We start from the raw sequence: 15,173 nt of genomic DNA on the forward strand, positions 1-15,173 counted from the left end.
ACTAAGAGGTGGGGCCTTACCATCAGCCCCACCAAAACTATGCACCCGCCTGGGTATTTTGTACCATCGGACACTCCACCCCCACAACTCCCAATCGGTGATGGGGCAGTTGTGGAGAGAGTGGAGAGTTTCCCAAACCTGGGCAGTGTGCTTATGACTGGCTCCAGTTTAACAGCAGAGGTCTCACTCCGAATCAGTCGAGCGGCAATATCTTTTCATTGGTTGCGTAACGCTGTGTGGAAGCTACCTGGTCTGTCGCTCCGCACTAAGCTTCAGGTCTTCTCGGCCACGGTCATTCCCTCCCTTCTCTACGCTTGCGAAACGTGGACCCCCCTAATGGAACATCTTCGCCGGTTAGAAACATTTAGGCTGGCCTGCCTACGATCCATCCTGGGTTTAACCAGACTGGATTGTGTGAGGAGCTCACAAATCCTTGAAAGATCTGGGCAAGGTCCCATCGGTGAGCTCCTCCGGCGGGCAAGGCTGCGATGGCTGGGTCATGTAGCCCCCATGCCCAGCCACCGCATGCCGAAACAGCTTTTGTTCGGCCGGATTGAGGGGGCTAAGCGGGCGCGGCATGGGCTAGAGAAGAGATGGAGTAATGTGGTACAGGAGGACGTGGAGCTGAGTGGACTTGCCGATGACTGTTACCAGCGGTGTCAAGATCGGCCTCTGTGGAGGAGGCTCGTGAAGGATGCTACTGGGCAGTTGGAGGTAGTCGCCCTCCAACAACAACGGAGGGCGGAGGAGCGACGCTCAGAACAACGAGCGGAGCGCCGGGTGGCTAAAGCACAGCAGGTTGGCACAGTAGGGGGCACAGGTGGTGCATCAGCCAGTCATCTCAGTCAGTCGACCCGTGGCACCTGGGTCTGCCCCGTGACCTCCTGCCAGCGGGCGTTCGACACTTCACATGGCCTCAGGGTGCACATAGCCTGGCACAAGCGTCGTGGTGACGTCACCGCCACTTAATGGCGAATGGCGGTTGTTGTTGTGTGTTTACGTGTGTGTGTGTGTGTACGTGTGTGTGTGTGTAGGCGTATGTGTGTGGAACATCTTTGCCGGTTAGAAACATTTAGGCTGGCCTGCCTACGATCCATCCTGGGTTTAACCAGGCTGGATTGTGTGAGGAGCTCACAAATCCTTGAAAGATCTGGGCACGGTCCCATCGGTGAGCTCCTCCGGCAGGCAAGGCTGCGATGGCTGGGTCATGTAGCCCGCATGCCCAGCCACCGCATGCCGAAACAGCTTTTGTTTGGCCGGATCGAGGGGGCTTAGCGGGCGCGGCACGGGCTAGAGAAGAGATGGAGTGACGTGGTACAGGAGGACGTGGAGCTGAGTGGACTTGCCGATGACTGGTACCAGCGGTGTCAAGATCAGCCTCTGTGGAGGAGGCTCGTGAAGGACGCTACTGGGCAGTTGGAGGCAGTCGCCCTCCAACAACAACGGAGGTCGGAGGAGCGACGCTCACAACAACGAGCGGAGCGCCGTGTGGCTAAAGCACAGCAGGTTAGCAAAGTAGGGGGCACAGGTGGTGCATCAGCCAGTCATCTCAGTCATCTTAGTCAGTCGACCCGTGGCACCTGGGTCTGCCCCGTGACCTCCTGCCAACGGGCGTTCGACAGTTCCCGTGGCCTCAAGGTGCACATGGCCTGGCACAAGCGTCGTGGTGACGTCACCGCCACTTGGTGGCGAATGGCGGTTGTTATTATGTAGGTGTGTGTAGGTGTGTGGGGGTGTGTGTGTAGGTGTGTAGGCGTGTGTGTGTGTAGGTGTGTGGGGGTGTGTGTAGGTGTGTAGGCGTGTGTGTGTAGGTGTGTAGGCGTGTGTGTGAGTAGGGGTGTGCGGGTGTGTGGGGGTGTGTGTGTAGGTGTGTAGGCGTGTATGTGTAGGTGTGTAGATGTGTGTGTGTAGGGGTGTGGGGGTGTGTGGGGGTGTGTGTGTAGGTGTGTAGGCGTGTGTGTGTGTAGGGTGTGTGGGGGTGTGTGTAGGTGTGTAGGCGTGTGTGTGTATAGGGGTGTGGGGGTGTGTGGGGGTGTGTGTAGGTGTGTAGGGGTGTGTGTGCGTATAAGTGTAGCGGTTAGCACCCTGCGCTACAAACCTGGCGACCCGAGTTCAATTCCCGCTAACGGTCAATACCAGTGACGATTTTCTGAACCGGTCATGGGCCTCCCCTAGGTCGACTCAGCCTCAAATGAGTACCTGGTGTAGCGGTGTGTAAACATTGCCACTAGAGAGACAAAGGCGGGCGGGCGTGGTGCTGGCCACCCACCCCCTCGTGTACCGTTCTGGCCTTCATAGGTGCTCGCTGACAGCACTTGCTCCAACTGCCTGTTAAGACTATACGGGGGATCTTTGTCTTTATGTGTCTGTATGTATCTCTATGTGCGCTGCCATTTGAACCTGGCGACCTCAATTCAATCCCTGGCCATAGATAACATCGATGAGCAGTTTTATTGGGAACCTGTTCTGGAACTCCCGTAGATTAACTCAGCCTTCATGGAAGACGCAAAACTGAAGCAAAACGAAACATCTCTTGTATGTCTGGACTTAGGCTGTAGCTTTGTTCATGGTGGGTGGGGGACTTTCAAGTCATGGTCGCATGCTGCACGGCGTTGCTGTAGACCAGCGGTCCCCAACCTTTTTGGCAACAGGGTGGAAGGCAATTTTTTCACGGAACGGGGATGGGGGGGGATTCATCATTGGGTCTTTCCCCCTTTTCAAAGAAGATCTACAGCGACGTTTGTTTGTTACTCATTGTGGCTACTAGGGGTTAGAGCCTGTTGGCTTACTCATTGTGGCTACTAGGGGTTAGAGCTTGTGGGCTTACTCATTGTGGCTACTAGGGGTTAGAGCTTGTGGACTTACTCATTGTGGCTACTTGGGGTTAGAGCTTGTGGGCTTACTCATTGTGGCTACTAGGGGTTAGAGCTTGTGGGCTTACTCATTGTGGCTACTAGGGGTTAGAGCTTGTGGGCTTACTCATTGTGGTTGCTAGGGGTTAGAGCTTGTGAGCTTACTCATTGTGGTTACTAGGGGTTAGAGCTTGTGGGCTTACTCATTGTGGCTACTAGGGGTTAGAGCTTGTGGGCTTACTCATTGTGGCTACTAGGGGTTAGAGCTTGTGGGCTTACTCACTGTGGCTACTAGGGGTTAGCTTGTGGGCTTACTCATTGTGGCTACTAGGGTTAGAGCTTGTGGGCTTACTCATTGTGGCGACTAGGGGTTAGAGCTTGTGGGCTTACTCATTGTGGCTACTAGGGGTTAAGCTTGTGGGCTTACTCATTGTAGCTACTAGGGTTAGAGCTCGTGGGCTTACTCATTGTGGCTACTACTAGGGGTTAGAGCTTGTGGGCTTACTCATTGTGGCTACTAGGGGTTAGCTTGTGGGCTTACTCATTGTGGCTACTAGTGGTTAGAGCTTGTGGGCTTACTCATTGTGGCTACTAGGGGTTAGAGCTTGTGGGCTTGCCAACACTGTGACTGAGACTGAGTGCGCAGTGCGGGAAAGAGGCGCTGACGGGAGTGATAAATAATGAAATAATGTGGGCGGGTCACGTGCGGACTCACCGCTCTCGCCCCCCGGTTCCTCAGAGCCACGGCCCTGGGGGTTGGGGACCCCTTGTCTATAGAGGACTGAGATGCTGTTTGTGCTGCGTCGTCTGTTTTTAATCAGGGCACAGTTCCTCGATTACAAAGATCACGGCTCGATGGGACAAGGAAGGAAGTCGTATCAGCCAGGTGTGACACACACACACACACATCCTTACACACACACACACCCCCTCGCAAACACACACACACACACACCCCCTCGCACACACACACACACCCGCTCGCACACACACCCGCTCGCACACACATGCACACACAGACGCTCGCACACACACACACACCCTCGCACACACACACACGGTCGCACACACACACGCACACACACACACATACGCACACACACACACCCGCGTATACACTCACGGATACACATCTACACAATGGCACATGGGGCCGTCCATAAATGACGTCACGCACCTAGGGGGGGGGGTCAGACATTTGTGACGATGTGTGACGGGGGGGGGGGGGTGAGAAATGTGACGTCACATCAAAATGCGCAACTTTAAATAAATATAGACAACACGTTCTATTTAATTAAATATACTTTTTAATAAATGTGTTCTCCTACAACATCAGAGTGCGGCGCCACATTGAATACGCACTACAATGACAATAGTTTAAAGCCATTTGAAGCATGTTTTATTTGTTGGCGGGGGGGGGGGGGCAGAGCTTTGTGACGTCATATATGAGGGGGGGGGGTCTGACTTTTTGTGACGCCGTGTGACGAAGGGGGAGGGTCAAAAATCGTTCAAAATCGCGTGACGTCATTTATGGACGGCCCCATAGGCAAAATACAAAGATTCCCTGTATAGACTGTTGGGACAAGTGCTGTTAGTGAGTAGCGTCTATGAAGGCTGGCAGGGCACACGAGGGCGTTGTTGGCCAACACCACGCCCAGCCGCCTTTGTATCACCAATGGCGATGTTTACACACCGCACCAGGTAATTATTTTCTGGCTGAGTCGACCTCGTGGAGGCCCAGGACCGGTTCAGACAATCGTCACCGGTGTTGGCCGCGAGCGGGAATCGAACTCGGGGCGCCGGGTTCGTAGTGTGGTCACGTTGTGCTGTCAAGAGGGACGCTGTCCTGGGGAGGCGAGCTCCAACGCGGAGATGGAGCGCGTGTGTGTGTGTCGTGTGTGTCGTGTGTGTGTGTCGTGTGTGTGTCGTGTGTGTGTGTGCATCGTGTGTGTGTGTCGTGTGTCGTGTGTGTGTGTGTGTCGTGTGTGTGTGTGTTGTGTGTGTGTGTTGTGTGTGTGTGTTGTGTGTGTGTTGTGTGTGTGTGTGTCGTGTGTGTGTCGTGTGTGTGTGTTGTGTGTGTGTTGTGTGTGTGTGTTGTGTGTGTGTTGTGTGTGCGTCGTGTGTGTGTGTCGTGTGTGTGTGTGTGTTGTGTGTGTGTCGTGTGTGTGTGTTGTGTGTGTGTGTCGTGTGTGTGTGTGTTGTGTGTGTGTTGTGTGTGTGTGTTGTGTGTGTGTCGTGTGTGTGTGTCGTGTGTGTGTGTCGTGTGTGTGTTGTGTGTGTGTGTGTTGTGTGTGTGTGTCGTGTGTGTGTGTCGTGTGTGTGTGCATCGTGTGTGTGTGTTGTGTGTGTGTGCCGTGTGTGTGTTGTGTGTGTGTGTCGTGTGTGTCGTGTGTGTGTGTGTGTCGTGTGTGTGTCGTGTGTGTGTGTCGTGTGTGTGTGTTGTGTGTGTGTGTTGTGTGTGTGCGTCTTGTGTGTGTTGTGTGTGTCGTGTGTTGTGTGTGTGTGTGTGCATCGTGTGTGTGTGTGTGTGTCGTGTGTGTGTTGTTTGTGTGTGTGTTGTGTGTGTCGTGTGTGTGTGTGTGCGTCGTGTGTGTGCGCGTGTGCGTGTGTGTGCGTCGTGTGTGTGTTGTGTGTGTGTGTCGTGTGTGTGTGCGTCGTGTGTGTGTGCGTGTGCGTGTGTCGTGTGTGTGTTGTGTGTGTGTGTCGTGTGTGTGTGTGTGCGTCGTGTGTGTGTTGTGTGTGCGTCGTGTGTGTGTGTGTGCGTCGTGTGTGTGTGTCGTGTGTGTGTGTGTGCGTCGTGTGTGTGTTGTGTGTGTGTGTCGTGTGTGTGTGTGTGTCGTGTGTGTGTGTGTGCGTCGTGTGTGTGTTGTGTGTGTGCGTCTTGTGTGTGTGTGCGTCGTGTGTGTGTTGTGTGTGCGTCGTGTGTGTGTTGTGTGTGCGTCGTGTGTGTGTTGTGTGTGTGTCGTGTGTGTGTGTGCGTCGTGTGTGTGTTGTGTGTGTTGTGTGTGTGTGTCGTGTGTGTGTTGTGTGTGTGTCGTGTGTGTGTGTCGTGTGTGTGTCGTGTTTGCGTTGTGTGTGCATCATACGTGCGTTATGTGTAATGTGTACGTCGTGCGTGCGTTGTGCGACCCAGGCAATGGGCACCGGTCCAGCGGCAGCCTCCGACTCCTGCCCAGGGACAAGGCCTGGCTGTGGGGCCACTCCAAGTCACAGCGGCTGCCCTGCAACCACCCAGCTCCGTGAGCTCGCACACAAAGACAAAGATCCCATGTATAGCCTCGACAGACTGTCGGGGCAAGTGCTGCTAACGAGTAGCACTCGATGAAGGCCGGCACTGTGGCACATGAGGTGGCCGCCGGCCATCGCCACGCCCGGCTGCCTTTGTCTCCCGAGCGGCGGTGTTTACACATTGCACCAGGTACCCACTTGAGGCTGAGTCGACCTAGGGGACGACATTAGTGGGAACCGAAAATTGGGTTGCGCGCTAACCGCTACACTACCCGTCCATGCACACGCATACTCTCAGTAGCTTAGAGAGCACACATTAAACAGCCCAACTTCAATAAGAAATGAAACTAAACCATTTTCATTGCACCAGGTAAGGCTCACTGAGCTATAATAGCTCTTTGTCAGCAGCAACCTGGCCACAAATGATCGATCAAGAAAGTTGAGCTATCATTTAAATGTGGAGGGAAAAAGACGCCGGAGAAAGACCCACGTGACCACGGTTAGACCACGCAAACTCCAAATATACAGCAGCAGCAGCAAGCGTCAGGGTTGGGATCGAACCCATGATCTCCTGTATACCAGGCGAGGTAGTTAACATCTCGCCACCGTGGTGCCCCAACGCTTGACATCTCTCGTCTAATCACGGGCAGCAAAAACCTCGATCGGAAGCCAGGATCAAACCTGGTTATTACAACCAAAGTTAATTTATCTCTTCCGCTGTAGGTACGCCGATGCTCAGCCGCCCGGCAAGCTGCATGGCTACGTCTGCCAAGACCCTTTCCCGTACCCGGTGCCAGCGCCGAACCGCGTGGCCCTGGCAGACAGGGGCAGCCGCTGGGGCAGCCGCAAGTTCCACAGAGCCAAGAGGGCGGCGGCGGCGGCGGCGACGCTCGGCTCGGACTCCCAGACGATCTTCAAATCCCCGGCCGTCGCTTACGGCTCGGCCGCCCTCAAGCCTAGCGAGGAGGAGGCGAAGCGGCACGGCCTTCTGGGAAGCGGCGGCGGCGGGGGCGGCGCCTGGGCCGAGCCGCCGCCGTGGGACGAGAGGGGGGCGGCGGCCTCCGGCGGCCTCAAGTGGCCCCCGGGCGAAGGCACCGCGGGCGGGACGGCCGTGGACAGAGCCGCCGGCGCGCCCTGCCGCCCGGCTGGCGGCGGCCGCCAGCCGGGCGGCACGGCCTCCTTCTCCGCCGTTGGCCTGCGCGGCAGCGGAGGCGTCGAGGCGGCGGCGGCGGCGCTCCGCGGGGCCCTCTCCCTCGCGGGCCGGGCGGCCGCGCCGGCGCCGCGCGGCCGCGCCTACGCGGAGGCGCGGGGCCGCGCCGAGGCGGAGGAGGGCGCGGAGGAGCGGGCCGCCTACCGCAGGCAGGCCTCCGGCGGAGCGGGCCGCGGGCCGGGCCACGCGGGCCCGGGCGTGAAGCGGGAGGGCGAGACGTTCGCGGGCGTGGCCGGGGAGCCCACCTCCCTCTACCGGGCCGTGCTCCTGCGAGGGTGGGCGGGAGACGAGGGGGCGGCCGTGGCCGGGGGGCGGGCGACGTTCGTGGACGATCCCGCGGCCACGGTGGCGGAGCTGGGGTACCCGCAGGCGTTCCCCGCGCAGGACCCGCGCGCCCCCCTCCACGGCTCGCTGGGCAGGCAGTGCCACCATCGTTGTCTTCACCGTCATCAGCAGCAGCAGCAGCAGCAGCATGTTCATCACCATCAGCAGCAGCAGCAGCAGAATCAGCAGAATTATTACCAGCAGCAGAGTTATCACCATCAGAATTATCAGCAGAGTCATTATCAACACCATCAGCAGCAGCAGCATCAGAATCATCTTCAGCAGCAGGATCATCATCAGCAGCAGCAGCATCAGCAGCCCTACACTTACCAAACGCCAGTCTACTGCAGTGTGGTCATCAAAAAGGAGACGGAGGTCATCCAAGCGTGCCTCTCTGACTTCGTGTCTCCCGCGTTCCCCGGCGCGGTCAGGGAATCCTACTGAGTGAGGGTTCACGGTGAGCGAGCGTCCCCTCCGACCCCACAACCGCGTGCGCGCGTGCGAACATTTGCCGAGTCGGTGACGCTGGACTCGCGGGCCAGACGCCCGCCGCTTTCTATTCCACGTCCCGGAGCGGCAGTTCAAACGCCGTGTGCACGCGTCCCAGACGTCTCCCCACCACCTCCGTGTCCACTGTACAACGGGTTGAACCCTCACTCGAGAGATGGGTGTCACGTGGCGGGTGGGAGAAGTGTGGGTGCTCACGTTTCCTCCGAGTCGTCTAGGCACCCACCAGGCGGGGAGGAGTAGGCCTTCGATCCTCCAGGTGGACCTCTCTGAAGCTCATTGGGACAGTTATAGCCGACGTCAAAATGATCTCCCTGGACAACGCTCATGTCCATTGGTGACCTTGAGCCAGTGGTGGAAATTCCACGTTCACATGGCAGGGAGCAGTCTCGTAAACGTTGGGCAGGTGGACATTCCACATTCCCATGGCAGGGAGCAATCTCATAAACGTTTGCCATGTGTGGTCTTTGCGTGGGGAGGCGCATTACTTAGCACCCGAGTTAACATTGTCTCACTGTTTGTTGTTGCAGGCAGCTGTTGTGAAGCTTTACCCTGCCTCCTGCTGCCAAGAGACACGACACCCTTAGGTGACGAGTTTCCTTCTTGCGAATAGCCACCCGATATTAGCCATAGGTCACGACGACATGAGGAGTCTTCCGTGCTCAATACGGCGCAGTCAAAAGCCATGAGGCCTACGGAGGATCGTGGAATGCAAGCCACAAGGCAGAACGCTAGGCCGGTGTGTGTGGCTTCGCGAAGCCATTCGTTCGTCCGCACCTCCAGTGCCTCTGTAGACGTACGGCCTCGTTTGGAAAATACCCGCTGGGCTTTTTAGAAATACACCAGGCCTAGACATAATGTCGAGATTGCGTAGTGAATCAAGGGTAACGTGGTATACCGTTATCGTTTTTTTTATTTTTTTAATCGATTAATTGGACAGTTGTTGAAATACCCGGTGAAAATGATAGCCGTGAGTACGTTAAGGCACAAGTCCCACAAAGGTCCTTGAGATTCCAAAGCTAGCCATCGCCTCCACATTAAATGGTCAAGGCCCACGGCTTGACCATTTAAAATGCACGCGGCTTGCAAATAATTACGAACCTCAAAGCCACGTTATGATGATCCAGGCTCACTCTCCTATCTCTAACAAATATCTCATTTGGCAAGAGTTCTCAATCTCACAGATACCCCAAATGTGCCCAGTCACATTTCAGACTAAGCAGGCCGGAGCCTGGTTAGAGTTGGGATTATTGCGAAAGCCAATCACGACACAGGTGCTAGGCGGCCAGCAAGGCAACGTCAGCAAAATCCACCGCCGTGCTGCACTAAGCTGGCCTGCCTCCACCAACGCGAGCTGACCAGCGCGGTGAAGTATGGTCAAACAAAGGCCACGACCCGCAGCGGGTCGGCACGAGGCTTGCCCGGGCACGTGCTGCATCTCGCGATCCACGCCGGGGTTTCGTAACCCTCTTTGTAGAAGCTTCGGACGAAGCTTTGCTCGCTCGTGTGACGTCCACGCTCGGCGTGCACGTGTGCGTGTGCGCGTGGTTCTCTCTGTCGGTGCTCAAACTTACTCATGACACCGAACCAAAACTCATTGTCATCCCACTGACGATTTGCACCTTTCGACATTTTCACTCGTGTTCCACGTATATTTACGTGTTATCGCTTGAGCAATGTGTTGTAAATCGTGATTGCATTTGATTTTAATCCGCGCTTAATTTCCGTTGGAAACCAAAACGTGCTGCCGTTTTATTTCGTGCGGCGTCGACAACACGGCTTCGTTGCCCTAATTGCGAGCCGGCTGGTTGTTGTTTTGTTCTACATTGTTGTGCTCGGCTTCCAGCAACATACCCAGAGCCCTGTTTGCCGCCAACACAACGGCTGCCTCGTGCCTGAGATTGAGTTGAGATATTAAAGACGCGAGCCACAGGCGTGCGATTTGGGCCATGCAGCCAGAACTATGGGCCGTGCCGTAAACCCATGGAGACGCATAGAGGTACACAGAGACCCATAGATATACATAGAGACCCAAAGACATAGAGATATATTAAAGACAAGCCACAGTAGTGTGATTGTGGCCATGCAACCGAAAATTTGCACCATATAGTCCACCCATAGCGATACATAGAGATCCATAGAGATACATAGAGACCCATAGAGATACATAGAGACCCATAGAGTACATCGAGATGCATTAAAGACATGCAACCCAAACTATGCACCATACTGTAAACCATTAGAGACCCATAGAGATACATGGCAACCTCAAGCTATGCATAGAGACCCATAGACATAGAGATACATTTAAGACATGCAGCCAAATATATGCACCATATTGTAAATCCTGATACTCGTAGAGATACATGGCGAACCATAGAGATACATAGAGACCCATAGATATACGTATGCATATAGATGCAGTAACCACAAGCCACAGTGCGATTGTGGCCATGCTATGAAAACTATAAACTATTTTTTTTTATTTTACTAGGTAAGGCCTATTGAGCTGTATAGCTCTTTTTCGGTAGCGATCTGGCCACGAATGATAGCTCAACGAAAGTGGCTTCTTGTGTGGAAATTTATAGCAGCCAAATATTATAAATGCGTGTTTCTAAATGGAGGGACCCGGGGAAAAATCCACGTGACCACTTGGAGAGAGACGCAGACCGCAAATATATAGCGGGCCTCAGGGTCGGTATCGAACCCACGACCTCCTGTATACCAGGCGAGGTAGTTAACATCTCTCCACCGTGGCGTCCTATGCAACCCGAACTATGGACCATGTCGTGAACCACTGTGGTCTGCGCTCCTTTAACGGAGGGTGGAGCAGCAGCAAGTGAACACGATCTCTCTCCCGAAGCCCCCTGGCCAGCACACCCCGAGAACGTGTTGCTGCCATCACTGAGCAAGGAGGGAGTCATGGAGGATACACAGAGAGATGTAAAGCAACGAATCGATGTTCACTGGAATGATTGTTTTTTTTAAATGCATGTTTTTTTCATACGAATCGCAAATACCAGACTAACAGAATGACAAAGTTGCTCGCGGGTCTAATGGGTGGATGGAATTGTTGGCAGCACTGACCCAAGCCGTCGAAATTCCACATTCGTACGACAGGGACCAGTTTATCTTGAAGACACCCATAACAAAAAGTATGATGGGCTGAGTAATTCCACCAAAGAGGAATTAAACTTGCAACCATACGTTTATTGTAATATTCTGCACTATGTTGAAGGTGACCGAGTGTCAGTGGATGCCAGAATGGCTTTGTCGGACGTGCTGAGTAGGCACTGCTGAGGTCCTGCGTTCGAATCTGGGTTTCTGCCGTCCGGCGAGTTGGCAGTTCCCATCCCAGTCACCCATGACTGCACAAACATCAGAGCAAAGTAAATTTGGTTTTGCAGTAAATTTATGGAAGCCCCTCCTTAGCACTAACGACCGTATGGTGTCATTTTTTTTAACTAACCGCTCTTTACAGAGCATGAAGGAGCGCCCTCTGGTGTTGGGTGAGAGGGGAATATTGGAGGGCACCAGTTTGGAGAGGCCCCTCCCTATTGGCGCGGCCACTATTGAAGGGGCTCTTATTAGGGCGGTTCCGATTGGCGCGGCCCCTATTGGGGCGGACCCGATTGTAGAGGCCCCTATTGGGGTGGCCCCTATTGGCGCGGCTCCTATTGAAAGGGGCCCCGATTGGAGGGGCCCTAGTGAATTGGGTCTGTCGTGTCCTCTCCCAGAGCCGCTCCCTGACTTGTCGTGAGGCTGCTGGCCGTATGACGTTGCAGACAAATGGTTTCTTCGCTTCACGCCTTCACGGTGATATCACTCCTGAGATCATCAGCCATGGCCAATCCACTGCTGGATGAAGGCCGCCCCGAGCCATCCCAACAACCGCACGCGCTCCTTTGCACGTCACCTCGGAAGCGTTTCGGTTCTCGCTCTTAGCCAGCGGCCATCGTCCCTTCTAGCCACGATGCGTCGCGCCCAGAGCCCCGCTCGAGATATATCGTGCGCGGAAAGTCATGATCGTATATTTGTGTCGATATGTAACCACTATGCATGTAAATGAAATGTCAAATCAACGTCATGCAAACAGGGCCGGATTAAGATGTTGTAGGCCCCTGGGCTACAGGTACCGTGAGGCCCCCAGTAATATTTTCAAAAGGAAAACAAAGTGAAAGAGAAATAAAATTGTATTTTTTACAAGGCTAACAACAAATAAAATTCAGCATTCCTCAAGTGAAATAACTTTTCACTTCATCTCTGGAGGCTCTCCAGCTGCCGGAGGCCCCTGGGCTGCAGCCGCTGAAGCCCCGTGCCTTAATCCGGCCCTGCATGCAAATGCTGCGTATGCAGATTGTCTCGTGGTGCGTGTGTTTGTGAACGGTGTTTCGGAATGTGTGCCTTTTGATTTTTCGTATTCGAAAAAAAAAATCCTTTGCCCTATTTAATTATTTTTAAAACAAGACAATGTAGTACAGATGTGTTTTGTGTGACAATGTCGCGCGTTTGTAGACGTTACTTGTACCAAGCTATACTTCGCTTTGGATGTTTGCACCCTTTGGGGACTGTGCTCTGAACTTGTCAATCAGAATATTTATCCGTGCTGGAGAAATCCGATGAGCTATGAAGCTCATTTTCATAGGCGTCCGGTAGGTTTCACAGATGTCCAGTAGGAAACCGTGTGAGTTGCTGTGCTTGCAAGAGCAGATTTGTGTAACTTTTTTGACGCAATTTTGAGATGCGTCTTGCATTGTGGAGCGTCTTATAATCCGGTTGTTATACGGACAATAAAACCAGGTATGTAACTTGGTTATCAAATATTTTAGTTAGAGAAGAATTGCAACCGAGTTAAACTAAACTCAACTCTTTATTTCACCAGGTAAGGCCCACTGAGCTATATAGCTCGTTTTCAGAAGCGACCTGTCCACAAATGATAGCTCAACGAAGTGGCTTATCACGTGGAAATATTTACTAACCTCTAAACGCATTTTGCTAAATGTAGAGGGGAAAAACCGGACGACCCAAAGAAAAATCCACATGGGGAGAACACGCAGACTCAGGGTCTGGATCGAACCCACGACCTCCTGTACACCAGGCGAGGTAGTTCACATCTCGCTGCTGTGGTGCCCTAATCAGTTGGGTGCGATTTGTAGTCGATTTGCCAAAGCATCATTGATTCACGGCGGTGTGACACTTGCTCTGCTGCTCTGCATAGAAGACTGCGCCCTCTCGATCCGTGTCCAGTCGCCTCGTCTTGACATTCCCGTGATCGAATTCCCCCGACGAACACCGAATTCTCTTGGCGTCACTTGGGCTGGCTCCCACGGTGCACGGTGCCTGTAGGACCGATGCCACTCCATTCACTGCTTTCGAAAGTCAGAAACCGTGGCCCAGTGGACGGTTTTTCTTTTTGTTAGTCACGAACGCGCCGATTTGAAAGCAATGATTCCCACCTTTTCAACCGCCGCTCCGGGCGATTTATTTGATGGTAAATCCTGCGGGATCGCCGTCGTTACAAAAAAAAACAACCATGGCAGCGTCGTTCACCCCGACTCTGTCACAGCCAGCAGGTTCGGCAGATGGCGCGTGATGGGGTGAAGTGCTGCGGGCAATCCCGCCTCTTTCTTTCAAGACGTCTGGAAGAGTTGGCCGTCACCCCCTCGGTCAGAGGGGGGTTTGCGTCACAAGGGGGCTTTCGCGACCAATATCCATAATAGAGGTTTTTGGGTTAGATCGCGTACATATGAATGTGTCTTCTTTGGTTCTTTCGGTGAAGTCACCACGTAGAATGAGAATAAAATAATAAATTGATAAAATAAAATAACACAATAAAATTCTCACGACGTTTCGGCCACAACACAAGCGGCCTTCATCAGGTGAAGGGACGAGACTATCCTCCAGCGCTGTCCTCCAGACAGTCTCGTCCCTTCACCTGATGAAGGCCGCTTGTGTTGTGGCCGAAACGTCGTGAGAATGTTATTGTGTTATTTTATTTTATCAATTTATTATTTTCTTCTCATTCTACGTGGTGACTTTACCGAAAGAACCAAAGAAGATGAATCCTTGCAGTCACGACAGCTTTAAATCGAAATATGAATGTGTCGTTAAACCCCCACCACCCGACACAGCCAATTAGTAAGGGTTGTCACGTACACACCGCTGTGTTGGAGAGTGTGTGTTGGTGTGTTGGTACTCGAATGGTGAATCTAGATTTGAAGCTTTCGTGACTGCAGGAATCCATACTCTTTGGTTCTTTCGGTAAAGTCACGTAGGTAGAAAATAAAATTAAATCACGACGTTTCGGGCGCAACACAAGCGTCCGTCATCAGGTGAGAAATGGTGAATGTCGTGGGTTCACTCTCCAACACACCCGGCGTGCTGAACGAGTAACGAATGGGCGCAAGTTGTTTTGGATAGAGAGCTTTCTCTCGCGAGCTTCCTCTCTTGGAGGCTCTTCCCTCCGCTTTTCCGCCAGCAGTTGATGTGCTTGAGCTATTGCAGGGCCGCACCTTTGTTGCCTTAGCCGAGAGCCGCGGTTCTTAACCTGTGCAGCAGCCTGCACCCCTCTGGTAAATCCTAGGGTGCACCCTAGGTGGAGCAGCATTGGCCTGGGTGTTCACCTGGCCCGTCCAGGTTCTTGCTGTCGTGAAACAATGTTTAATACAAAGTTAAGTGACAATTAAAATCCGTACAGTTGACGCTGTTTTATGAAAAGTGTGTTTGCGGTGCCTTGTTGGTGAACTATGGGATTGGGCTTTGTGTCTAAAGGTGAGGGGTTCTTTATTTTGCTTGGCTTGTTTCTCTATTTATTGCAGGTGTGTGTGTGTGTGATAATTTAAGCCACCGTCGCAAGCCATCCACGTGTGCCTTACACATCGTAATAATTAAAATTGATGAAGCGCACTCAATCCTCGTGTGTTTTCAGTTTGCAAGGGAACGTATGGCGATCGTTAAAGATGCACAATGTCGATGCGATGACCGCACCCGAGTGTCTTAATATTTACTTAATTTTGTTCCTCGCTTTTTTTTAAATAAAGCTGTGACTCCGG

At 53.3% G+C, this 15,173-nt stretch overlaps 1 protein-coding gene and 1 long non-coding RNA gene across 2 annotated transcripts; both read left to right on the plus strand.

Annotated features, from left to right (window-relative positions):
* Window positions 1–2,913: 2,913 nt before the first annotated feature.
* On the plus strand, window positions 2,914–7,492 carry LOC142931211 (uncharacterized). Its single transcript, XM_076074883.1, has 4 exons — window positions 2,914–3,738; window positions 5,986–6,091; window positions 6,804–7,393; window positions 7,440–7,492. The coding sequence occupies exons 1-4, from the start codon at window positions 3,639–3,641 to the stop codon at window positions 7,490–7,492; spliced, it is 849 nt and encodes a 282-aa protein (XP_075930998.1). The 5' UTR covers window positions 2,914–3,638.
* Window positions 7,493–7,598: 106 nt separating this feature from the next.
* LOC142931217 (uncharacterized) lies at window positions 7,599–15,173 on the plus strand. Its single transcript, XR_012947224.1, has 2 exons — window positions 7,599–8,071; window positions 8,652–15,173. It is a non-coding gene; the product is annotated as an uncharacterized LOC142931217 (long non-coding RNA).

This window comes from Petromyzon marinus, chromosome 51 (genome assembly GCF_048934315.1).
Source record: "Petromyzon marinus isolate PM22_M1 ecotype Great Lakes invasive population chromosome 51, UKy_Petmar_22M1.pri1.0, whole genome shotgun sequence".
Taxonomy (NCBI): Eukaryota; Metazoa; Chordata; class Hyperoartia; order Petromyzontiformes; family Petromyzontidae; genus Petromyzon; species Petromyzon marinus.